General features: G+C 37.3%; 1 protein-coding gene across 1 annotated transcript; it reads left to right on the top strand.

Moving 5' to 3' along the window:
- Positions 1-310: 310 nt before the first annotated feature.
- LOC145996969 (uncharacterized) lies at positions 311-20,677 on the top strand. The gene is made up of 3 exons (XM_083133559.1): positions 311-328; positions 14,671-14,904; positions 19,571-20,677. The coding sequence occupies exons 2-3, from the start codon at positions 14,676-14,678 to the stop codon at positions 20,029-20,031; spliced, it is 690 nt and encodes a 229-aa protein (XP_082989685.1). The 5' UTR covers positions 311-328; positions 14,671-14,675; the 3' UTR covers positions 20,032-20,677.
- The last annotated feature ends 5,243 nt before the right edge of the window (positions 20,678-25,920 follow it).

Raw genomic sequence — 25,920 nt, forward strand, 5'->3', positions numbered from 1 at the left:
GATATTGGGTTCGATTCCCGGTACCCTTTATCCTCTGTACCCCCTCGAGTAAGTGAAATATTTTGGATGGTTTAACTTGTAGTGTCATTATCATTGGTTCCAGTTCCGAATATGTAATGGTTTTCCCATGTTTTATAGGAGAATTGGAAGAGTTTTGACGAAGAGTGGAAATGACTGTGAAATGGGCCGTTTACCCACCGTACCCCCTCGAGAATTACGTTAAAATTTATATTAATCGACAGATTTGGATATTTTGCGTAATATAAAATTGTTGCAGCGCGTGGAAAACAAAAATGACGGTGATATTCGATCACAAAGTATGACCAGGGTAAGCAAAAATCTGCCATTTCGAATGAATTTGTAACGAAAATGATGTATATTTCTTACATTTACGGGTAACACTTTACTATACCGGAGACGGATTTCTTCAAATTTACAGGAGAATGTACTTACGCAAATCATTTTCTGTAACGTTGTTGATGTTCGAGAATGTAGTTTTGATCCATTTTAATGCGAATCTATTTCTGATGCGTTATTGCTGCTGCCGCCACAATGTTGTCCATATATGCTAAATTGAACGAAAGGAGTGCTAATGGAACTTAACCTAGTAGGCGTACCTCATCCCCGTGATGGTTCGTGGGGCTATCGTGAATTTTTGGGCTAACGTCAATGGTTTTTGGGGCTACCCGTGGAGGGTTTGTTGGAAATAAGGAACAACAGTAAGTACTCATAAGTGCTATAGTTGTGATCTGTTTGTGTGATTCTTGTATAGTAGTTGTGCTGTCTAATGTGTTTGTGTTCGTCTTGTGTAGTACTTCATCCATTCATATTGGGGGTTAGGCGTAGAGCTGACAACTCTGCACTGTAAAAAAACAATGTCAAGAAACAGCAATATAAGGCCATGGATGTTCCCAAGGTAAAATATTCCGGAGGTAAAATAGTCCCCCGTTCGGATCTCCGGGTGGGGACTACTTTGGGAGGTCCCTGGACTAAAGATAAGATCTACGTTAGGAATAAGGATATTAAATTAGGCACCTGGAATGTTCTGAGCCTTTACCAGCCTGGGGCATTTCAGTGTACAGTTAATGAGATAGTTAAGTATAAATTAGATGTAGTAGCTGTCCAGGAAGTTAGGTGGCCAGGAGAAGGGAATTGTAAAACTAAAAATTATACTTTTTTCTATGGTGGTACTGAAAATCATAATTTTGGAACAGGCTTTTTCATAAATAATAGAATTATCTCTGCTCTTAAAACAGTAGAATTTATTAATGACAGGATATCATATGCAGTTTTACAGGGTAGGTGGTGTAAAATTATTTTAATAAACATACATGCACCAACGGAAGATAAAGATGATAATACTAAAGATGATTTTTATACAGAGTTAGAACAGGTCTTTGATAAATTTTCTCAGTATGATATGAAAATTCTGTTAGGCGACTGTAATGCACAGATTGGCAAAGAAGAGACATTTAAACCCACGATTGGTAAAGAAAGTCTTCATGAATTATGTAATGATAATGGTATAAGATTGATTACTTTTGCAACCTCAAAGAATTTAATTGTGAAAAGTACCACTTTTAAACATAAAGATATCCATAAATATACCTGGTCTTCTCCAGATGGTAAAACTCATAATCAGATAGATCATATTCTCATTGATAAGAGAAGGCATACTAGTATAATTGACGTTCGTACACTTAGAGGTGCTGACTGTGCCAGTGACCATTATTTAGTAATTGCTAAATTAAGAGAAAGACTCTCAGTGTTAAATCATAAGCAACAAAATCTAAAAGTTCTAAAATTTGATACAGGAAAGTTTACTGATGAAAGAATTAAGAAAGATTACCAAATTAAACTGTCAAATAGATTTGATGTTTTGCAGGATTTAAATGATGATGAAAATATAAATGAAACAGACGTAAATAAGAATTGGGAGCACATACGTAATGCAATAGAATCAGCAGCTAAAGAAAGTATAGGATACCATAAACCGAGAAAAAGTAAGCCATGGTTTGATAATGAATGTCATAATCTAATAGAAATAAGAAATCAGGCTAGACTTAGGTGGTTAAATAACTCTGATGATACAAATCTAAACAATTATAATAGAATAAAGCGAAAAGTTAACCGCACGTTTAGAAGTAAAAAAAGAGATTACTTGAAAAGCAAAATTAACGAAATTAAAACAAACAGCAAAAATAAAAATATCAGAGATTTATATAAAGGTGTAAATGAGTTTAGAAAGGGGTGGCAACCTAAAGTAAACTTGATAAAAGATAAAGATGGTGATCTTCTAGCTGACCCAAACGATATTCTAAATAGATGGAAGAACTACTTTAATGACCTTTTAAATGTCCATGTAGGAGATAAATCAGAAGTAAATGAAGTCCACACAGCAGAACCTTTAGTTCCAGAACCTAACTTGACTGAAGTTAAAGATGCAATTAAAAGGCTAAAGAATAACAAAGCACCTGGCATTGATTTAATACCAGCTGAGTTAATTAAATATGGTGGAAATTCATTAATATGTCAAATTCATAAATTAATTTGTTTAATATGGAATAAAGAAGAAATCCCTCAACAGTGGAAAGAATCCATAATTGTTCCTGTGTTTAAAAAAGGTGATAAAATGAACTGCAATAATTACCGTGGAATTTCTCTACTCTCAACAACATATAAAATATTGTCTAACATTATTTTAACAAGACTAACCCCATATGCTAATGAAATTATAGGTGATTATCAATGTGGATTTAAACGTAACAGATCAACTACAGATCAAATTTTTCACATCAGACAGACACTTGAAAAAAAATGGGAATATAATCAAAATGTCCATCAGCTATTCATTGATTTCAAAAAAGCATATGATTCGGTCAAAAGAGATAAATTATATAATATATTAGTAGAGTTTGGAATACCTAAGAAGCTTGTTAGTATGATAAAAGTATGCACCAGTGAAACAGAAAGTAAAATTCGTGTGGGTATTACTATGTCTGACAAATTTACAATTCATGATGGGTTAAAACAAGGAGATGCATTATCTCCATTGCTCTTTAATTTTGGCCTGGAATATGCTGTTAGGAAGGTAAAAGAGACTAAAGAAGGACTAAAATTAAATGGTGTGACTCAGTTGTTAGCATATGCAGATGATGTAGACTTACTGGGGGATGATGTGAATACAATTAAGAATAATGCTAAAATATTTTTCAAAACTGCTAAAGAGATAGGTTTGGAAGTTAACAAAGACAAAACTAAATATATGCTTACAGGCCGAAACCAAGTGTTATGTAATAATCAAAATCTAATTATTGATAACAACTCGTTTGAACCAGTCTCCAAATTCAAATACTTAGGAGTAATATTAAAAAATGAAAATTATATTAAAGAGGAAATAAAAAGTAGGCTTAATTCAGGAAATGCATGTTACTACTCTCTTCATAAACTTTTGTCTTCTGGTTTAATATCTAAGAAACTAAAAGTTAAAATATATAAAACAGTAATTTTGCCTGTAGTATTATATGGATGTGAAACTTGGTCCCTTACATTGAAAGAGGAACATAAATTGAGGGTATTTGAAAATAAGATCCTTAGGAAAATCTTTGGACCTAAAAGGGATGAGGAGACAGGTGAGTGGAGAAAGTTACATAATTTAGAACTACATAATTTGTATTCATGTCCAGATATTATTAGAATAATTAAATCAAGAAGACTTAGGTGGGCAGGCCATGTGGCACGAATGGGAGAGGAAAGAGGAGTTTACAGGATTCTTGTTGGGAAACCTGATGGTAAGAGACCTGTAGGAAGGCCAAGACGAAGATGGAGGGACAACATTGAGATGGACCTAAGAGAAATCGGTAGGGATGGAAAAGAGTATATAGATCTTGCTGAAGATAGGGAAAGATGGAAGGCCTATGTTGCTGCAGCCATGAACCTTCGGGTTTAAGAAGGCTAGGGAGTTAGTTAGTTAGTTAGTTAGTAAGTACTCATTAATGTAAGAAATAGACGTTATTTTCGTTATAACTTCATTATTTCACCTCCGCAATGCGGAAGAGTACGTTAGTAATGTAAAAAATTCCGAAAAAATCATTGATAGGTGTCTCCGGTATAGTAAAGTAGTACCCATTTACGAGTACTTACTGTTAGCTACTCGTTATTTCGATTCTGTAACACACATTATGGCGATAGCGTACTGGTTCATCGCGCGTTGTGAGAATGTTTTGTTTATTTATGCAGTGTTGCAACTTTGTTCATCGGAAAATACCTACTTTCATGCCCCGATTTGAAATTATGCTAATACCTCTCAAACCATTGATGTTAGCCCCACAAACCATTCACGTTAGCCCCAAAACCCATTTTCCGTAAAATTAGGCAAACAGTTAAAAATACTCTACACGTCATGTTATAGTGATAACACAGTGAGTTTGAAACACTGACTACGGGGTTTACGTCATCTAACACATGGAACATTGTGCTCTTGTGCAGAAAGCAAATGGCGGCAGCAGAAACAGCATGTTGGACAGAGATTTTCACAGAAAACAACATGCATTCGCATTAAAATGGATCAAAACTACATTCACGAACCTCCACAACGCTACAGAAAATGATTTGCGTAAGTACTTTCTCCTGTAAAAAGTAAGAAATCCATCACCCCTATAGTAAAGTGTTACCAAACCCTTTGTATGCACTGAAATAGCGAAAGAACACATCGTTACTAACTATTGATACCTAACCTAACTACGTAAAATTATAGTTGCTGTTGTGATACGTCATTTTGGGTGCTCGATTCACTTGCACGAACCCTTCAGGCTGTTCTTCTCCACGGTAAAGTAACACGCTAAAATAACAGGCGTACTTTATTTCACAATAACACATTTCCGCGAGCTAAAATTAACTGAAAATGTTCATAAACAAAATATTCATATACCATGCAAAATATGGAGCGAATGCAGAATATAGAGAATGTCTCCAATTTCGTTAATATTTGGTATAATAACTAAATTTGCCCTTCTAATCACGAATCTGTTGTTAAAATGCGGGGTGACATCTGGAAATCGCGAAAGAAGCCGATAGAAGTGTATATATATATATATTTTTTTTTTAGAAATGTATCGCATTTCTTTGCGAACAAAATTTTAATTATGCTTGCCTAACCTTACCGGAAATGGTTCATGGTTCTATCCGTCAATGGTTTGTGGGGCTACCCGTGCATGGTTCGTGTACTGATTAGGAGGCCAAAATTAGTTAATATACCAGTTTACAGTGGCAATAGGAGGAAATATGATAACAACATGCAATAATAACCATCTATTCCAGCCGTGGTTTCCTATTTTTGCAAAACAATGCTCTAATCTCTGTAACATGGAAGTCAGATTGGTTCCTGTTTAAAGTATGATGTATTTTTTATGTAATAAAAATGCAAGTATGCATTATTATCCCATACTCAGGTGCATCCTAACTTGACAGTGTCGTCGTAACAGCATTGCAAACTTACAGCGTTCATACTTTCACTGTCTGCACTCAGAAAAATGAAAAACAAGGGAATGAAATTCAATAGATTAAGATACAAGGGAAGGAATTTCAAAATGTCACAATGAAAGGATTCTTGCAGAATATATTAACATATAATAAATAACCATTAAAATGAGTACGGTACCTAAAACTAGTAAACTATACAGCCAACGGCAAAGATAATGGTAGGCAAATTGTCCACCACTATTTTCATTACTTTTATATTGTACATCCTGTGTTGGTGTTAGGAATGAAACTATCTTGGTTCGAAGCAGGCATTGTTCTCTACTTATTGACGTCTTTATTTAAATTCATTGTCAACACATGGCGTAATACAGAGCGAATGAAAATGGTGGTGGACAATTTGCCTACTGTTTCTTTCGCTGTTGGGTGTACGAAACTGATTTGGAATCAGATAATGAATACAGGATGGCAACGTGCCTTCGAACGGCAAGTTCGCGAGACTTGAGCACAAATATATATAGGTCCTTACTTGAAGCACGTTCCATCGTATACAATACATAGATATGTGTTACAGATATTAGATTCTGAAAAACCTGTTCAAATGAAGACTATTCTTTACGATTGTTTTGCTGCAAGTCAAAGCTTAAATAATTATGTGTGGGTTCGTTGACCTGAATCTCGGAGCAGGGTTGCAGGTCGAAGTGAGGGTAAGGGCAACTCTATTTGTCTGCTCTGCTGGTTATCATGCATTCTCAGCGAGCAAGATCCGGGCAAATGTTTCGCTTGCGTGTTACTTTAAATCGCATTGTAAAGGGAAAACTGGCCCACGTTCCTTTTGTTTTATTGCGATTTCATCATGCTGTGAATGCAATTTTTACATGGTTCGATTTCGATGCACGTCTGTTAACACATACTGCAGAGTTTTAGCGATTACTTAAGATTTTGTTCAATATATGCTTTCGTGGTTAGGGTAGGCAGGTTAGGTTTGGTTCCCATAGCATTAAAATAAAGTCCCTAAATGCAGTCTACAAAGTTTCCAATTTACTTCTACATTCATTCCCACGCTTCTATGATATTTAATGTCGCTTGTCGACGTAGAATATCTCGTCCATGAGATGTGCGCATGCTTGCGTAAGGTAATTTTCGAGTTCTTTATTTCAACATAAATAACTTTCTTTCGAGTCCAAACAGTGCTCATTACTTTAACACATTCGGGTCTGGCCTCATAATACAGCATTGTTACCTCTGGTCTGCGATTTTTGGTTGTTTTTCAAAAAAATCATAGAAAAAATATTTTTAATTTGTTTTTATTTACCACATATTTCTTAAATCTACAAAACTTCCTCTTTTCAATGAACAAAAATTTGTTAAATTTTATTTTCATTTTCAGACGTTTTTTAATATTTTTTTCAGCAATGTTTTGTGAAGAAGAAAAAAGTACAACATTGTAACAAATGTTAATATAGAGATATTTTAAGTTCGTAATCTGGAAATTTCAATAATTAACTACATAAACTATCAATACATCTTTTGAATCTTGCATAAGAATAATTCTTATGTGCACATAACAACAAATAATTACAAATTACAAGTAATTATCTTTTGTATGAAAAAGTGGCTGCAGGACAGGACCAGACGATGTATCAGTTGGTTCTGCGTCATCTGTAAAAATTAAACAAATAAATAAATAAATTAAATAAATAAAATAAATTTTCATTTTACATACACTATACAAAATAATAAATGGAAGAACTAAAAATACATCAGTGCATGTAGGAGAATCGAGCAAGAGGCAAGATGAATAGACCCAAAAAAATTACCTCTTCTCACTTCATTCATAAAATACTAGAGTTTGCAACACTGTTTATATTGTCGACAATAATTATTACAAATATAACCTACCTTCCAAATCTTCAAATTCATCTGCATCATCAAATTTCATCGCTAACTTCAAACTCTGAGGCGGAATCCTCATGCAGAATTTCTTCTATGCAGTCTGGATCTAATGACGCCATTCTAAACAATGCACAGTACATCAACCCGACAACAAACAGTCACAGGTGCGAGATAAAAATATCACATGAGTCACCTAGCATCGGAATTTCAACAGAGCGGCTTCATTGAACACGCGCATGAGACGAAGTACGAGCATAGCCCGTCGTTCAATCGGCAAAGCGATTGCATACTGTAGGATGGGCTATGCCCGTCGTTCGTCCACATTGACTTTAAGTGCACTGCGGGCTATGCCCGTCGTGAGACCCCAATGTGTTAAGGAAGGTTCAAATCTCGTGTGACAAGGATTTCCAAAATTCTACGATAATTAGTCTTTGTGCTAAGAGAAATCATAAAACAATCGGAACCGTTACCGGAAACTTTCAATAGTCATGGGGGGGGGGGGGTAAACGTATTCGTATTTGCGATGTACTTGTGATGAAGCGCCGATTTCAACTGTGATAAAAACGTTTAGGGGCAATGGGAAAACTAAATTTCCAACAGTGGGAAAAGTGGCTGCCGCAATTGATTGAGATCCTGATCCATAAGCACATCAACAATGAGGCGTATTTTGTAGGACCTGCGTTTGTATTGAGGTAAGGAAGCATTCGTAGACGACATTGTTGCTTTGCTCCACGAATATCTGCGCCAATAAAGCGATGTTGGTTTGCTGTGAAAGAAAAATCTGTATTACATGTATGAGACATGAGTTCATGTCAGCCTTCGGCCATTCTGTAAGCAAAGCTTGGGAGGGCACAACAGTTGTTTCACATTGCAAGAATGTATTTAGGGGGTGTGCATGGGATTCAGATCCCCACCCCCCAAAAGACTTGGCAAGTACTAAAATCAAATATTCAAAATATAATTGTTTAGCATTTGTTGTACAATCGATTGTTATATATTTCCGCTGAACTTATTGAAAGGCAAGGAATTTGGCTCATACGGCTTCCAAAGATTTATACACACTACCACGTATGATAATATGCATGAAATGTTAATCACCAAATTTACTTTTTGTCAATTCCAATAGGCAATTAAAAGCAATCACAGTACAATTAATTGTATTTTAAAGTCCTTTTTTTGTTATTCATAAATATTCAATTCTATGTCTATTTGACATAAATTTCCTTGCCAGGGCTGTTGCTTTTACACAAATTTTGGGGATCTTAACTACACGTAAGTTACATAATGGATAGATGTTGTTATATATATCTTTTTTTTTTACCTGTTCATGTAATAACAGCAATGCAATATTAATTAATTTACATATTCAATTAATATTATTTTAATTCAATACAATTATTCTAATTATATTATTATTATTATTATTATTATTATTATTATTATTATTGAGACACTTGGTCGGACCCCCCCACCGAAATGTATTTCTAGATACGTGCCTGTCACATTGGTATGCTTTCCATCTAGGCTCAGAGTTCAGCCCTAGGCGAAAAATGGAAGGTTCGTTGTTGTGTATGTAAGGAAAGGAAGATGGTTTTGTGGAAAGTGTTTGTTGTTTCGTTCGAGAAAAGACATTGAGACAGCGTTTTGAGACGTGGTTCGTCGATATTCTACCCAAACTGCAACCAAATAGCGTAATTGTCATGGATAATGGATTATCCGTATCATTCTGTTCGCAATGAGAAAGTACCAAACAATGCTTCGAGAAAGAAGTACATCAAGAGTGGCTTTCGTGGATAACTTGTAAAGACAAAGTTTACTTTATGTCAGTACTTAATTTATTACGTATTCAAAACATTCAAAGGCCGTTGGTTTCTCAGTCCAAATATATCTTTTTTAACTTTGTAATTTGTTTATCTTTTCGTGTTCGTATTTCGTTAGCGCCAAGCATTGCCATTTATCCGCATGAAGATCAGCTGCACACAAGAACGTTCTGCTCCTCCTATGTGGTTTCTCTGCGGACTCCGAGACGCAAATGTGACAGTGAAAAATTTTCATCCTTGGCACGGAGTGATATATCAAGTTGCAGTGCAGTCCCACCTGACGTTACTGGGAAGATAGGTTGCACCAAGGTATAGGGTATTTGCGAAAAGGCAAATGAGTCACAATTTTCTGGTGCTTTCTTTCAACTCTCACTGAACCAATTAAAGAATAAGGGGATATTCGCGATATTATAAGTAATTTTATATTGGTCATGCGTAAAGATTCTAAACAGTCAGGATCTAACGGGTATATCATGTCTGTAATGGTTGTTTTTAAAAGAATAAACGTACAAACTATGTGCTGTAAACTTGCATTTTCCCGAACACCCAAGAATGGTTTCTTGGTGAGGTGAGGTACACTACTGAAATTTGACCCTCCGAACTGTAACTTCTGGATCCACCGCTGAAGGGGTGTCATGATTTAAGAATAGATAGAGAAGCATTTAAGAGACGTTATTTTAATGCTAAGAGCCCCAAACCTGACCTGTTTAATCTAACGAGGAAAACATTTCCCATTCGTGTGATAACAGGGTTGAAGCAAATAACCCAGTTACACCCCTCGGTTCTAGATTTGAGCAACAGCTCATAACCAAATGGCTGCTTGCAAACAAAGAATCATATAGGAATATACAGAAGATGCAAATCATTCTCAAGTAAATACGCAATAAGCAATCACTAAGCCTTTAAAGAATGAATCAACAGACATAAATAAAAACTTATACATGCAAAAAATTCATCTATACCATGATTAGTTCAGAATTAAGCAATCAGAACTTGGGCCATCCCTAATTTTCGTTGGTAGTTGAATGGACTTCATGATGGTTTTTAAGGGCTGGACTGGAGGAGAACAAGGCTCTCGCATGATCCTGATGGAAGCTGGAGGTTTTATACAACACATACGAGATTAAAGTTTACAAGTACAACTGCTGGAACCTAACTTTTAACATGAAATTTGTGCACAATTACTGCTTCCCATGACTTAGATTCAAGTTCTATTAAAATCACAACATAAATTCATGCTCGTTCCTAAACTTTCAAATGTTTTAGTTTGAGCAGTACAACTTTGAACCGATACTCGTACCAATACATATTCTCTTACAGCAGTGTTTCTCGATGTTTGAGACCATGGACCAGTAAATGCTTCTCTTTTTAAGTCGATGCCTCAGTCCCAACAATTTTACTCTTAAAAACCTGTCTAATTATTAATACATATTAATTAATATGCACCTTTGAAATTAAATATTAACAAATAAATTATGACATTCATAAAGAGAAATACGTAGTTCCACCATGTCTAAACTTTTGATAATATAAAAGTTTTAACTTAGTTGTCAACTACTGGATATAATTGCATCTTGTAGCTTCCTCAGGACAATATTATTAAATTAATGTGGTAAGTGCTGATTTTCATTGACCCGTTGCATTTTGATCACCAAAAATATTCTCATTACTTAGAAAAGTGATGACTATGTTATTATACTCGGGAAACCCATAATTAATTATTAGTTACATTTTAAGGAAGTTAATTTGGAGGAAAACTGTTTCAGGAGAATTCATAGCCTGCTATAATTCATGCTAGGACCTGGTATAGCACCACGAACCGGAGGTTGAGAAACACTGTCTTACACAGTCCCACCAATGCCGATACTGATGCTTGAAAATTGTACCAGATCAAATATTGGTTAATAATAGAATGCAAGTATACCACTCCAGTTATGTGCATCAATTTACCAAGAATTACATCAGAATGTTTAACCCTAGAACACTTAGCGCTACGTAAATTTTTCGTACATGAAGGAATCTATTTTTAAAACAACCTCTACATCATGAAAACAAAATGACTATTCTTTGTGAACATTATTTTGTTTATTTTTCCTTATAATGGAGTTTTTATTCTTCATTTTAAAATGTATAGACATGGTCTTATTAAACATAGAATACTTTAAGAGAAGGTCTTGATTGACAAGCCCGTTCGTACATTAAGAATGAAGGCGAAAAGTTCAAACAATGAAAAGCAAACAATAATAATATTCATAATGCTCTAAATTAGGAACGAATGTAATTTTAAAGTCTTACAACAAAATAGTGCATGGTTTTAAACTTTTGTTTTCAAAATCTAACTATCCAAATCGAATTTAAAATGTCAAAATTACGTGAAAGATTTTTCTTGTTTTACTACAGCTACATAAAATTGACGTACAGTGCAGGTGGGTGGGATTTGAGCGCAAAGTATACGTAAATTTTATGTATGGTAGTGTTCTAGGGTTAAATAAGATATTCCATCACAAAATCTATTTTTTTCACACAAAACTGGTCCAAAATAACAAGAAACTTCAAACAGGGTTCCCACACACCTGGAAAACCTGGAAATCTCAGGGAAAATCTTGTAATTGGTTAATGGTTCCCAATGAAGCAAAACTGAGGGATTATAATATGCTCCTGGTTGTGGATAATCCAAGCTGTTGTAGCATTTCTCTTTCAGCAAGGAACTCATATCTATTTGTTTGTCTGTTTCTTGTTTTTAAATATGATTCCAGGGCTGGTGACCAAGTGTATACCCTCATAAATTTTGTGCTTTTTAAAATTTAATTAGCCGATTTCAATGTTTTACATGATGTAAAATATACTTCAAGATGTGGAAAACGCATAATAAAGATAACCTGATGTCCAAAGTTAACCAGTGTTCATCTGAGTTCCCTTATTAGGGAGAAGTTTTAAGTTTTTTCTTCCTTCTGTTTTTACAAAATAGTAAAAAAAAATGGAGTGTACTGTTTAAGGAAATACTTATTTTCTGCCATCTTTTGTGTACAAAATTGTTGATTGCGTATTTACTGCATTTAGAACAGAATTTTAAATATTTACTTACTAGTACCATATATGAATTATGTACTGTTCATAAATACTTGTTCATATTTTAAGTTTTTGATCATGTTCAACTATTGTTATAGTCATGACATGACATGTGAATTTTTACATGCCTCAAAAGCTCACATATGTGTAAAATGGAATTACTTGTAGGACCAGCAGATCTACATTAATATCATGTAGTGAAATAGTTGTCTCAACAGATATGCCAGAAATTGAATATCATGAGGTGAAGGCCAGTCGAATGGTGTATACTTAACCCCATCACACTTGCACTTGCAACTGTCACTAACTTACCATTACGTACTAGCATTCCTCACTTCTTCATCTTAGATTAGGCTTGTTTTGGAACACTGTTAAGTTAGTTTTGATTTTATCACATGGCAATGCATATGTGGAAAGAGGGTTTTCTGTAAATAAGCAGGTTTCAATAGAAAACTTGAAAGAAGAGTCTGTTGTGGCTATTCGGAAAGTTTATGAAGCAGTGAAAGTGGTAGGAGGAGTGGCAAATGTAGAAGTAAGCAAAGATATGATCCAGAGTGTTAAAGGTGCACATATTAGATACGAAGAATCATTGCAGAAGATGAGAAAGAAATGTGATCACAAAGACGACAAAAGGAAATAAATGAAACGTAAAGCAAGTGAGATCCGTGCTTTACAAGCCAAACAACAAAAGATGCAAGAAGAAGCAAGGGCTATTTCAGAACAATTTAAAAAACTTGAAGCTTCTGAGAATTAAAGTTTCTTAATTTGCTGTATCAGACATTAAAGTACATTACTTGTTTTATATTTCAGTCTCAGTAACTTATTATTCCTTTTTAAATCGGTACTAATAATTGTCACTTCATTTTTATATGTTTTAAAAATTCCAATAATTTGTTAGCCTTAACTATTATTGTACGCATTACAGATTAATTGATATTGTATCCATTTATAAACATATATGAAAAGTGTGAAAATATTTCAATGTTCTATATCAGATATGTTAGAAATTGTTTCAGAGTTGTTTAAAGTTCTAGAAAACTGGTCATCTTTGTTCTTAATTACATGCAAAGAAGTGTAATTTTATTTTATTATTGAACTAGTTTTGTTATTTGCATCAGAAAACAACAGTAATAAAGAAGGTGAGGATGGTATGGCTATGAGGGGAAATGGAGAAGGCCATTGTAATATGATAGTAGTCATTTACTGTGCATTCAGTACTCTGGAAAAAATATGAGGATTCTGGAAAACTCAGGGAAAATGGATTTGGAGTTTGCGTGGGAACCCTGTTCAAATTTTACATAATTTCCAGGAAAATTTGATTCCAAAAAAGTGTTGCACGCCAATTTTTGCAAACCTCATGAAAGACAGAAGTGTAGGTAAAAGCATCAGCTAACTAACTAACTAACTAACTAACTCTCTAGCCTTCTTAAACCCGAAGGTTCATGGCTGCAGCAACACAGGCCTTCCATGTTTCCCTATTTTGAGCAAGTTCTATATACTCTTTTCCATCCCTACCGATTTCCCTTAGGTCCATCTCAACGTTGTCCCTCCATCTTCGTCTTGGCCTTCCTACAGGTCTCTTACCATCAGGTTTCCCAACAAGAATCCTGTAAACTCCTCGTTCCTCTCCCATTCGTGCCACATGGCCTGCCCACCTAAGTCTTCTTGATTTAATTATTCTAATAATATCTGGACATGAATACAAATTATGTAGTTCTAAATTATGTAACCTTCTCCACTCACCTGTCTCCTCATCCCTTTTAGGTCCAAATATTTTCCTAAGGATCTTATTTTCAAATACTCTCAATTTATGTTCCTCTTTCAATGTAAGGGACCAAGTTTCACATGCATATAATACTACAGGCAAAATTACTGTTTTGTATATTTTAACTTTCAGTTTCTTAGATATTAAACGAGAAGACAAAAGTTTATGAAGAGAGAAGTAACATGCATTTCCTGAATTAAGCCTACTTTTTATTTCCTCTTTAATATAATTTTCATTTGTTAATATTACTCCTAAGTATTTGAATTTGGAAACTGGTTCAAACGAGTTGTTATCAATAATTAGATTTTGATTATTACCTAACACTTGGTTTCGGCCTGTAAGCATATATTTAGTTTTCTCTTTGTTAACTTCCAAACCTATCTCTTTAGCAGTTTTGAAAAATATTTTAGCATTATTCTTAATTGTATTCACATCATCCCCCAGTAAGTCTACATCATCTGCATATGCTAACAACTGAGTCACACCATTTAATTTTAGTCCTTCTTTAGTTTCTTTTACCGCTCAGTCCTAAAATGTTTGCCTCGTTTTCCTGTACAAAATCATCCAGTTTGTGGAAACCAGGTTATCAAAAAGTTTCATCTAATGTACATAGTTTTTTTTCTTTTCAGATTTTCTAATTAGGAATTATGAGGCGCTCTAATGTTGCTCGTCTTCCTGTGGCTGCACCACTAGAGACCATACGGTCAATTGAAGGCTCTGGTAATCCGGTACCTATGGAATATGATTCAGCTGAACGGCTTGCAAATGTGTTCCTTTACACTTGCCCACCAGATGGTGCAGCTGAAAACAAGAATTCTTATAAACACTGGTGCTTGGTGTTTCAGTTTACAGATGGCAGCTGGAGAACTGCAGAAGGTAAATATACTGTTATGGACACGAGAGACAGTTTCCACATGCAGCCAGTCGCCATAACCCAAAACTGCTCCTCCCTCATCGACCTTTCCCAGCAGTGAGCTGCAGAATGAGAGGTGTGTGTGTGTGCTGGATGGTTGTAGGAGGAAGAGAAAACTTAGCATTATGCTTATTATTTTACTTGTTCCCTTGGGTAATAATAACAGTGAATGTTGTGTTTTGCAATTTGAGTATATTGGACTGTGACGTGTATATAAATTAACATAGGGTGGCTACTCATCAGGAATTCCTTGAATTCCGGAAATTATGCATGAATTATTGGCTCCTGGAATTATGCTTGAATTCTGCGTGAATTTTTCTCCATAGTCGTGAAAAATTGCAATTTTTATTAATCCAAATCTCGTTGAAGCTATACATATTTATAAATTCCTGAGGCAAGTTTTCACAGTTCGGTGTTTTATTTTTATCGAGGAAGAAAAAAAAAGCTGCGTTCAAAATAAAGCAGATTCTCTCAATCCGTTTACTTTGTTAGTGTCCTTTGTAGAACAATCTGACAGACAGAAGATTATGGCAAGATAAGATATCTTGAAGTTGATTAGGTAAATTTGAGTTTGAGATTCTCATACAATTAGCAATTTTTCGTAGATTAATGTATCCAGTACCATTTGTGACTCGTTTTTGTAGATGCATTTTGAGTCTTGAGTATGTGAAATGGCGAATGTAAACTCCGCACCTTATATCAAATATTATATATACAAGCCCTGAATGCAGGATGCACCCTCCCCCTCCCACCACAACACCAACAAAAAACTACATGTCCCTTACTTCCAGACCCACCCTTACCTCTACCCACTCCACCCCAACCTACCATCTCTTAACCATGCCCCCTCCCACCACACCACAGAAGAGCACCAGTCCTCGGACAAAAGATGCCCCCAGCATACTGACATTCCTCACCCCCAACCACCCACTGACTGCACCTCTGTCTTGAACCTTTCCAACCACAACCACCGAAATTGACGTTCTTTCCAAAGGTCTTACCTTCTCCCCAGCCTCCACCCCTAACAATTTCCGGCTACTATTTGACATACAAACTTTCGCCCGCAGACTTAGGTGGATGTGTTTTTGGGCCAAGAATCCCTCCTCCAATGCTAATCCCTCAGACATACATCCCAGTCTCCTCCAATTCTGCCTCCCCTCCCCCCATGATCCCCCCTCCCTTCCCAATAACCACCCCCTTGAAAGTTACATCACCTCTGTTGTCAGCAATGTTTCCGACAGTACATACCTCCAAAACTCCTCTTCCCACCACAATCTAACCTCAGCCCAGCACCAAGCCCTCCGGTCCCTCCGCAACAACCCGGACATCAAAATCCTCCCCGCCGATAAAGGGTCCACCACAGTAGTCATGAACTCCTCTGACTATGTGGCGGAAGCCTCCCGTCAACTCTCTGATTCATCAACCTACAAGCCCACCACGGTTGATTCATCTACCACACACCTAGACAAAATTCGGGATTTTGTCCTCTCCCGAGGACCCCCTGAAGGCCTATCCAATTCCACCATCTCCTCACTCATACCTGACCCATTGTGTCCAGCTACAATTCACCCACTGAACGCATTTCAGCCTTTCTAGACTCTCACCTCCAACCCCTCGTCCAAGCCCTGCCCTCCTACCTCCGTGACACCAACCACTTCCTTAACATCATCCAAAACTTACCACCCCTACCACCTAACACCATCCTCACAACTGTAGATGTCACATCCCTCTACACCAATATTCCCCATGCCCATGGCCTCCGTGCCACGGAATCATTCCTTAACTGCCGACCCAAACCCCACAATCCCAGCACTCACTTCCTGATACAAATTGTCTCTACTTTAACCCCTTTCAGGGAATACATCTAATTACCAGTCACCCTGTATATATATATAAACACACACTCACTCTCTCTCTCTCCCTCCCTCCCTCTCTGTCTTTTTTTTTTTTTTTTTTTTTTTTTTTTTTTTTTTTTTTTTTTTTTTTTGAAAGTTCGCCTTCAAAACCGGGAATTGTACTTGAATTTTATGATTGTCCTAGAGTAGTCACCCTGTAACAAAAAGGGCAGAACTGAAATATCATCTTTGGCTTTAGAGAAATGGCATGTTCATTGCAGTCACATGGTGCTGGCCACTTAACCATCTGGTATCTAGGGCATAAATCGTGTTGCCATTTTCACCTCAGCCATTCCACAGAAAGTGAGCCTAGATGTCCTGACTGTAACAGTGCTTTCAAAGTGTGTGTATTGATTACCACTTCCAAGGGTAATAAAAGTAATGAAGCATATGAAGTAATACTAATGGTCAGCAGTCTGAAATGTGCTTTTACCAACTTCCCTTTTAAGTGGTAACCAATAGACACGTCTTGAAAGCACTGGTAGGATCGGTACATCTAGGATCACTTTCTGTGGAATGGCCCACCTGTCACATTATAGAGGGCCCCAGTCACTTACCGTAACTAAAATCAATGTGTCTCTCCAAGGACTAAAATCTTCTTATGTAGGTTACAATCTGAATCTCTAAAGGGGGACTGACTCAGTACATATAAGGACAACACAGGTTGTCTTTTGGATGCCTTTTTACAAAAGATCTCATTATATAAAAAAGGTGTGTGCGACTTACTCACGTTGTTACAATGCAATATAAGTACTTAAAAATTGACGTAGGCATGAAGTAATTAAGAAGTGCACCTGAGGAAGAGACTAGTTGCATCTCGAAACGTGTTTTCTATAAAACATATGCTCACGAACTGTAAGTAATAATTTTTATAGTATTTTTAAGTACTTATATTGTATCTCAAAAGATCACCCCTTTCACCTCATCTAAAAGATTAAAATTATTTATACAACAGTAATGTAGTGAAATGGATTGCAAGTAAATGTATGTTGTAAAACTGCTGCTACTGTCTCACACAAACAAACAAAAACTGCTACCGCTGCTGGCATCTAGCCCATTCCTGATTAATTTATTCAAGTTTATCACAAAAACCTGGTGAGATGTGATAGTTGATGTAAAGAGTATAGTTTATGTAGGGTTTTCTACATATCAATACAGGGTGTACCAGAACTGATAGCACAAACTGAAACAGTGAGAACCAGAGGCGGCTCGAAGAGCAGAGCCCCCATGCCGTGGCACGACCCTCGGAAACGCATACCTCGCCAAAGTATTGTTACAAGGGTTGGATAAAAAGTAATGGCAACACTGGTATAATTGGTACTTGACTGTATTGGCAGAGGCGCACGTGTTACATTCCTTCAAAGTAATCGCCCCTCATCTCTATGACCTTCTGTCACACGTATGGAAGGCGTCGTACACCGTCAGCACGTCCATCTCTGTCGATGTCCCGCAGTGACCGCTCTATAGCACGTATGATGGCTTTGCGCGTGTCGTAGTGCTTCCCGCCCAGTGGTTCCTTCATTTTGACAAAACGGTCGTAATCACACGGTCTCATACCGGTGAATATGGCGGATGTTCCAGTACCTCCCACTACCAGTTATGCAGGAGCGCCGTCACATTGTTCGTAGTGTGGCACCTTGCATTGTCAAGCAGGATGATGGGACACCTTACCGTCGCTTCCTTCTTAATGCGAGATGAAGGTGGTGTTGCAAGAAGGTGCAGAAGTAGGCTGCGTTGACCGTCTGCCTGAGAGACGTTCTTCTTCTTGCCTAAACATATTGTTAGGGCGCTTGCACTCTCGTCCTCTGCTTCAGAGCACTGCTGTTTTTGACTGAATAACATACAATCGCTCCCACTCACTATACTTCCTCGTCTGACATTCCTTTATCAGCCACGAAACGCTTGTGGCGTTGTGACTCACCCCTTTCACGGGACAGCAGTGTTGCCATTACTTTTTATCCAACCCTTGTAAATTAATACATTGCGGAAATTTTTTTTTGTTTCTTGATCACGTTGGCACTACCGATCATAGTAGCCGCTGGCCACCACATGATATTAGAAGCAAAAAAAGTCTTAGTAAACGTGGGGTTGCAAATTAAACATTTGCAAGATAATTGCAACTGTATTGTTACGATCCACCACTGACTTGATTGTACACATCATATGCTTTACATGTGTGAGGTGCCATAGTCCTACTTAGTAACAAAGAACAGAATTAAAGGTTCAACTTGCTACACATTACTGTTGCTTTTATTACCAAGGACTATTTCACTGTACAGTATGTTATGTCCAGCAGTGTTCAGTTGTAAACAAATGAATCTCAGAATGCACAAAAAGACAAGCATACGATTTGTACAATCAAGTCATTGGCAGATCATAACGAATCACTAGTGGTGGCGATTGGGTTCCTAAACCAGAGGGGCAAAGTGCCAAATCTGGGAGGCCATAGTCAGTATATTTCCCTCTGTAGATAAGGTTTAGCATAATGTGGGGACAAAAGTGGGGAGGCAACAGTCCCCCCTAATCACCACCACTGCCAATCACTTGTAATTATCTTGCAAACGATGTTACAAACAATCAAGTCAGTGGTGGATCGTAACCATACATTTGCATATCTCCATATCTCGCAAACTGTTCATTTACGACCCAATCTTTACTGAGACTTTGGCATTTAGTACATTTTTTAGTCATTCTTGACATAATTATGACATGATGTTTTATATTTTTTGCCCAGGAAAACACGATGAAAACAATATATTCGTACCATCATACACCAAAGAGTCTCCCATACAAAATGGCAGCTACTATGAAGTTGGAGAATTAATTACTTCCCCTGCAAAAGTAAGGGAATGCATTTTGAAGAACCAATCCAATGGGAAATCATACCTAATGGGTGACCACAGTGACAGAGACTGGGTTCTTGGATTAGCTGCAATACTCAAGGATGGATTTGTGGACAAGATCAAAAATTATGATTCTGCGAAGCCCGTGCAGCTGTATCGTCCACCACCAGGGAGTGACTTAGGGAGGAAACCTGAAATGATATTGGGCACTGCTGCTGCCATGTTTTCTATGAGTTCGATGTCTTCTGCACATTCTGCAGATGCTTATGCTTTTGCAGTGGCCCAAGATCGAAGACAGAATACACGTCATCCTGAAGTTCCTTCTAAGAGGAAAAAGGTGAAAATTGTGTAATAAGCATTTATAGTTTCCCTCAATATTTAGCACATATGTATAAAAAATTGTTGAATAAATTTTATGTGTATTGTTAATATTCTTTCTATGTAAAGTACATGTATGTATATATTTTGATATTTCATAGAATAATCCCAAAGGCATATGAGCAGGGGGAAAATAATAATAATAATAAATCAGGCACGAGTTCCCCTTTAGGGGTGGGGGTGGGGCAAATATGGTCTAAAAGCGAGCAATATATATATATGAAAATTTTCATGCGCCATGGCAAACCTGCACCCCGTATTTTTCTACTCCTGCATATGAGTATTGTGCATATACAGTGGAACCTTGATTTTACGTTTATCAGGGGACCAATCTGAAACAACTTACAATGCGGGAAAATGTATAATGGAGAAAGTTTTCTAGTATTTTGTTATATTTGGACAATCAAGATTGAATGTATAATGATGGGAAACCAAAATTCAGGAACTTAAAATTGGGGTTTCACTCTATATATTAAAACTAAATTACCCAATGTGTGATGCAGCTGTGTTATTATATCTATGTGCTATAAATATATTCATGATAATAGTAATTTCAGTTGTAATTAACTAAGTGTAAAGCTAAAGAACTTTAAAATATTTCCTAATAAAGAATATCTTTCCTGTAATATATGTATTTTTATTCACTTTATCATTTAACAATGGCTCGGTTAACTGCAACCAGCTTCCATGTGCTCAAAACTATGGTTCCAAGCACTGGCATATGGAGAATTTTATTTCAGATGGGCTGGAATTGTAAGGGTGGATGTTACATTTTATGTTGGGGGGGGGGGGGGGCTGGAATACAGTAAAATATTTCGTAATCACCATTTCTAACCTTCATTTTAAAAGTTGTTCAAGATCAAAATGGTAATGGGGGGTTATTTTAAGGAACTTTGGTTTTCCCAAATTCTTTTCTGCTTTCATTTGAAAATTTGGAGGGGGCTGTGGCCCCATCAGTCCCCCCCCGCCTGCCTGCTTAGGCCAGAGGTTTGAATCTTACAAGGAAAGGGTCCCAAGTGTTGACACACAATTTCAATTCTACATAGTGTTTTGGATAGACAATATCAAAATATATTTACCACATAGCTGCCATGGGCTCAAAAGCATCTTATTTTTCTGGGCCTTGAAGACAATGTTAGACCTGATAGTAATCAGAATCAGAAAATGTTTTTATTTTGCTTTTAAGTCATTTTTCAGTATATTTTGCCATTTTTGAGTTTATTATTGCTCCTTTTCTGTTGTTGAGATTTTTTAGTTCATCCACTTCTGAGCCCTAACAATAAGCATAGGAGCTTTGAGCCTCGAAATATAGATTCTATGACAAGAAAGGAATCTGCCTACATTTTAATCAGACCACTGGGTGATTGTTTAGAAGACACTCAAACTCGATTGGTTTCAGTAACGTTTATAGAAATGAAAAGATAACATACTACTCACTCACTAAAGTACTCTTCAGGGAATTTTGTTCATACGTTTTTGGTGATGGAACAGAGAATTATTAATTGTGGACGTCATTCTCAGAGTGGCTCTTTTCCTGCTGATCTGTGTATAATGTACATAACAGCTCACTCTTGTGTGTAATGTATAACTAACATACCTAGTTCTCTATTTTGTCCCCTCTATCCCTATTCCTCCCCCCTCCATAGCATGTCAAATTGGGCCACATGTCTTTATGTTCTACAACACAACTAAACTGGTCTTAATATACACATGAAATGTGCTTCCGTATCTGCATACTTGTTAATAGAATTACGAGGGTCACTATTTATATTTTGAGCCTTGGCAACACTGATTGAAGTTAGGCGCGATTTGACGTTTGCACAGAATCGTCTGGCATTATTGACCATAACGTACTTCAAATGTTTTGTCAATAGCTTCATTTGTGTTGTTTATGTTGCCTTGGAGATTGCGCGACAACAATAAAATGGAATTAACTCATGAACATTTTCGTGCGATGATTTTTTACGATTTTCGACGTGGATTATCAAGACAAGAGTGCATCGATTGACTTACTTCCACATTTGGCGATGAAGCCCCATCCTTTGCCACTGTGTGGTATAACGAATTTAATCGTGGCCACCATTCGCTCACCGACGAGATTCGCGAAGGTCGTCCAAAATCAGTTGTTGTTCAAGAAAACATTGATGCTGCAAGATCGTCATGTGACATACTGTGAGATTGAGGCAACCATAGGCATTAGTTCCACCAGCATATATAAAATATTACATGATCATTTAGCTGTGAGAAAGGTATGTTCTCGTTGGATCCCACACAATTTGACAAAAACTCAAAAAGACGCTCGCGTCAATTGGTGCAAACAAATGCTCAATAAATACAATCGTGGTGCTTCAAAAGACGTATATAAGATTGTAACAGGTGACGAATCATGGATATATGAATATGAGCCGGAACATAAACAGCAGTCGACTGTATGGGTGTTTCAAGATGAACCCAATCCAACAAAAGTTGTTCGAGCTCGAAGCACATCGAAACAAATGGTCGCCTGTTTTTTCGGGAAAACTGGTCATGTGGCAACTGTGCCTTTAGAGGAACGTAGAACAGTCAACTCTGAATGGTACACAACAATTTGTTTGCCAGAGGTCTTCGGTCAAATACGGAAAACAAACAAACGCCGTCGGATCATTCTTCATCAAGACTATGCCAGCTGTCACACATCTCGTCTAACAACCGACTTCATGAACAGTCAAAAAATCGAATCGATGGGTCATCCGCCGTACAGTCCTGATTTGGCACCCAATGACTTCTTCTTGTTCCCGAATGTCAAGAATAAATTGCGTGGACAACAATTTTCGTCGGCGGAAGACGCCATTGATGCATTCAAAAACCATATTATGGAGGTGTCTCAAGAAGATTGGAAAAACTGCTTTGACAAATGGTTCGAACGAATGCAAAAGTGTATTGACCATAAAGGAGAATACAGTAGAGCGTCGATTATCCGAACGTCGGTCAACCGAACGACCGCTTAACCGAACTGTGTACTCGCTCGCACCTGTTACTCTCCCACCCTACCGTCCATCCCCCTCACTCCCAAACCAAGTTTCCCACAGTAGTCGCCGCACTGAATTACCGCTGGCGGAACATTGCTTCTAATGGGGCCTTCATAAGGCGCTGCTGACCGGCCAAGCCGCCAGTCGCTGTGTTTCAACAATCAGCACACTTCTGTCGGTGTATGTATTGTTCATGCAAAATGCGTATGTAATATGTACATATTTTTGTTTAATAAACTGTACCACATACTATATATTCCTACTAAAATTGCCTTTGTACGTTACTTTGTAATACTTAAAGAGATGCCTGTTTTTATGAATAAATTTACTGTACAGTACTTCTTTTTGGCAAATAAACATGTACAGTTCGATTATCCGAACAAACCAGTTTTCCGAACACCCATGTCCCCCAATTACTTCGGATAATCGACGCTCTACTGTACTTCGAAAAACAATAAAGCAGTTTTCAATGCCAAATTCCTGTTTTTTCATTGTTAGGCTCAAAATATAAATAGTGACCCTCGTAAATAACAGGTACATAGAAATGTAAGTAAATGCAGGGGTGTCTTAGATCCTATTTTAATAGTCTTGATTAGCCACTCTATGCATAAAGTTGAACTTTAAAATTCAAACCTTATCAGGTACAGTCAACGGCAAAGATAATGGTAGGCAAATTGTCCACCACTATTTTAATTACTTTTTTATTCTACATTCTGTGTTGTTTTAAGGAATGAAACTATGTTGGTTCGAAGCAGGCATTGTTCTCTGCTTATTGACTTCATTATTTCAATTCATTGTCATCACAATGTGTGATACAGACTGAATTAAAATGGTGGCAGACAATTCACCTACTGTTTCTTTTGCCGTTGTGTGTACAGCACAGGAATTTCTTTGTTTGTTTTTCTTATTTAATGTCACTTTCCAATATCTTCAGGTTACATGAGATGAGAAAAACAAACAGGACTCAAACCTGGAACCTTCAATAGTGAGTCCAGCACTCAATATGTTCCATCCAATTCAGGCAGCTATAATCTTGGGGAGCTTTCACAACAAAGTGACAAGCAACACCTTTCTCTTAGAAACCAACCTTCAGAAATAAATGCAACTTTTCAGACTGAAGTGACATCGGAAGCTGCATGTGTTGCTTGCATGTTGCTCAGACTGGGCTGTTTTCTCAACACTGTGCATTGTATCGCCCCAGTATGTTGTCTGCACATGCATGTAGAATGTTTGCTTTAGACTGAAGGGACGTGCGTTGCTTCTCACTTCAGTATGAAGTCCTCATGCTGCTGGTTGTCGATTGCTTACTGCTTCGGTCTGAAAGCTGCCTTAAGAGGTAAAAAATTGTTGGAAAGAACTGGACCAAAATGTTGAAACACTGTCACAAAAAGCATGTTTTTTCCTTTATGGTGCATGAGGACCTGACGGAACACGAGACCTAAGTAGTCTGGCATAATGGAAGCTAGAATTACATCTGCATTTACACAAGGCTGGACTCATCTTGAAATATTGGTACCATGTGGTTCCATAACAGTACTTTTCTGAATACTTTCTCAAAGTATGAATATCCTGAAACTTATGCAAAGGTGTCATTGTGGAGGTCAAGATGCAGGGGCAGGATTAGCAATTGCAGGTTGAGATAGCTTGTTTTAAAAAAAAAATAAAATTGTGAAAAATTATAAACTAAATACTATATTTTACTAAATCATGCTCATAAGGTTCAGGAAATTTGGCTGAAATATTAATTTGTTGAAGAGATTCTCTCAGGTTATGAACTAATGGAGTTCTGGAAAGATTTCAATCAGACAAGTGATGGTGACTTTCCACAAATTTTAATTCTTGTAAGTTCTAGTCGAAGAAATTTGAATGCCAACACATTCAGATCATGTACTGGCATTAAGATCAAGGTGGAAACCTAACGGTGCCACACGAAGCCTTGATCGTGACCTTGATGTGGTCATCTGACAAAGTGGAGCCTGGGCCACTCATAATCTTACCTGGCAATTTTATGTATACAGGGTAAGTCAAAATGATGGACCCGATTTCAGACATTTATTCTGTGAAATATAATAAACAAATGTTATTGTGAGACATGTGCTAAGAAAGGTAAATTGTCAAAGTTTTTTTCAAACAAATCACAAGTGTTCTATGTGAGCACCTCGCGTAACACAGCACACATCAAGCCGATAGTCTACCTCTTGCCAAACCTTGTCTAGCATGTTGCGGTCAATATCAGCAATGGTTGCTGTTATGCGGGCACGCAGGTCATCCAATGTTGTTGGAAGTGGTGGTATGTAAACATGATCCTTGACAAAACCCCACATGAAGAAATCCCATGGGGTCAAGTCGGGAGAACGAGGTGGCCAATGAAGGAGACGTCGATCCTCCGGAGATTCACGGCCTATCCAACGTTGTCCCAATGCTCCATTGAGATGGTCCCGAGCGTTGCCATGGTAATGCGCAGGGTCACCATCCAATTGGAGAATGAAATCTGCGCTATCCTCTGCAAGCTGTGGAAGGAGCCATAGTTGCAGCATATCAAGGAAAACAAGTCCTGTCACAGTACGTTCATGGAAGAAAAAGGGCCCATAAATCTTTTCATAGGAAATGGCACAAAAGGCATTCACTTTGGGAGAATCGCGTTCGTGTTCCACCAATTCATGGAGGTTAGCACTTCCCTAAATCCTTACGTTGAGTCTATTCACTTTCCCTGAAAGGTGAAAAGTTGCATCATCACTGTAAATTAACCTCTCAGAGAACCCATTGGTTTCCATTAATGCGAGGAAATCAGCACAGAAGGACGCGCGCAAAGCATGATCAGTGTATTTTAAGGCCTGAACTAGTTGCAAGTGGTA

Source organism: Lepisma saccharinum, chromosome 13 (assembly GCF_977018435.1).
Source record: "Lepisma saccharinum chromosome 13, izLepSacc3.1, whole genome shotgun sequence".
In the NCBI taxonomy this organism is placed as follows: domain Eukaryota; kingdom Metazoa; phylum Arthropoda; class Insecta; order Zygentoma; family Lepismatidae; genus Lepisma; species Lepisma saccharinum.

What these genes read in the sequence shown, in the direction of transcription:
- LOC145996969 (XM_083133559.1), top strand. Translation starts at nt 14,676, where the DNA reads ATGAGGCGCTCTAATGTTGCTCGTCTTCCTGTGGCTGCACCACTAGAG. An exon ending in CAGCTGGAGAACTGCAGAAG is followed by an intron (nt 14,905 to 19,570) that starts GTAAATATACTG and finishes TTTTTTGCCCAG; the next exon opens with GAAAACACGATGAAAACAAT.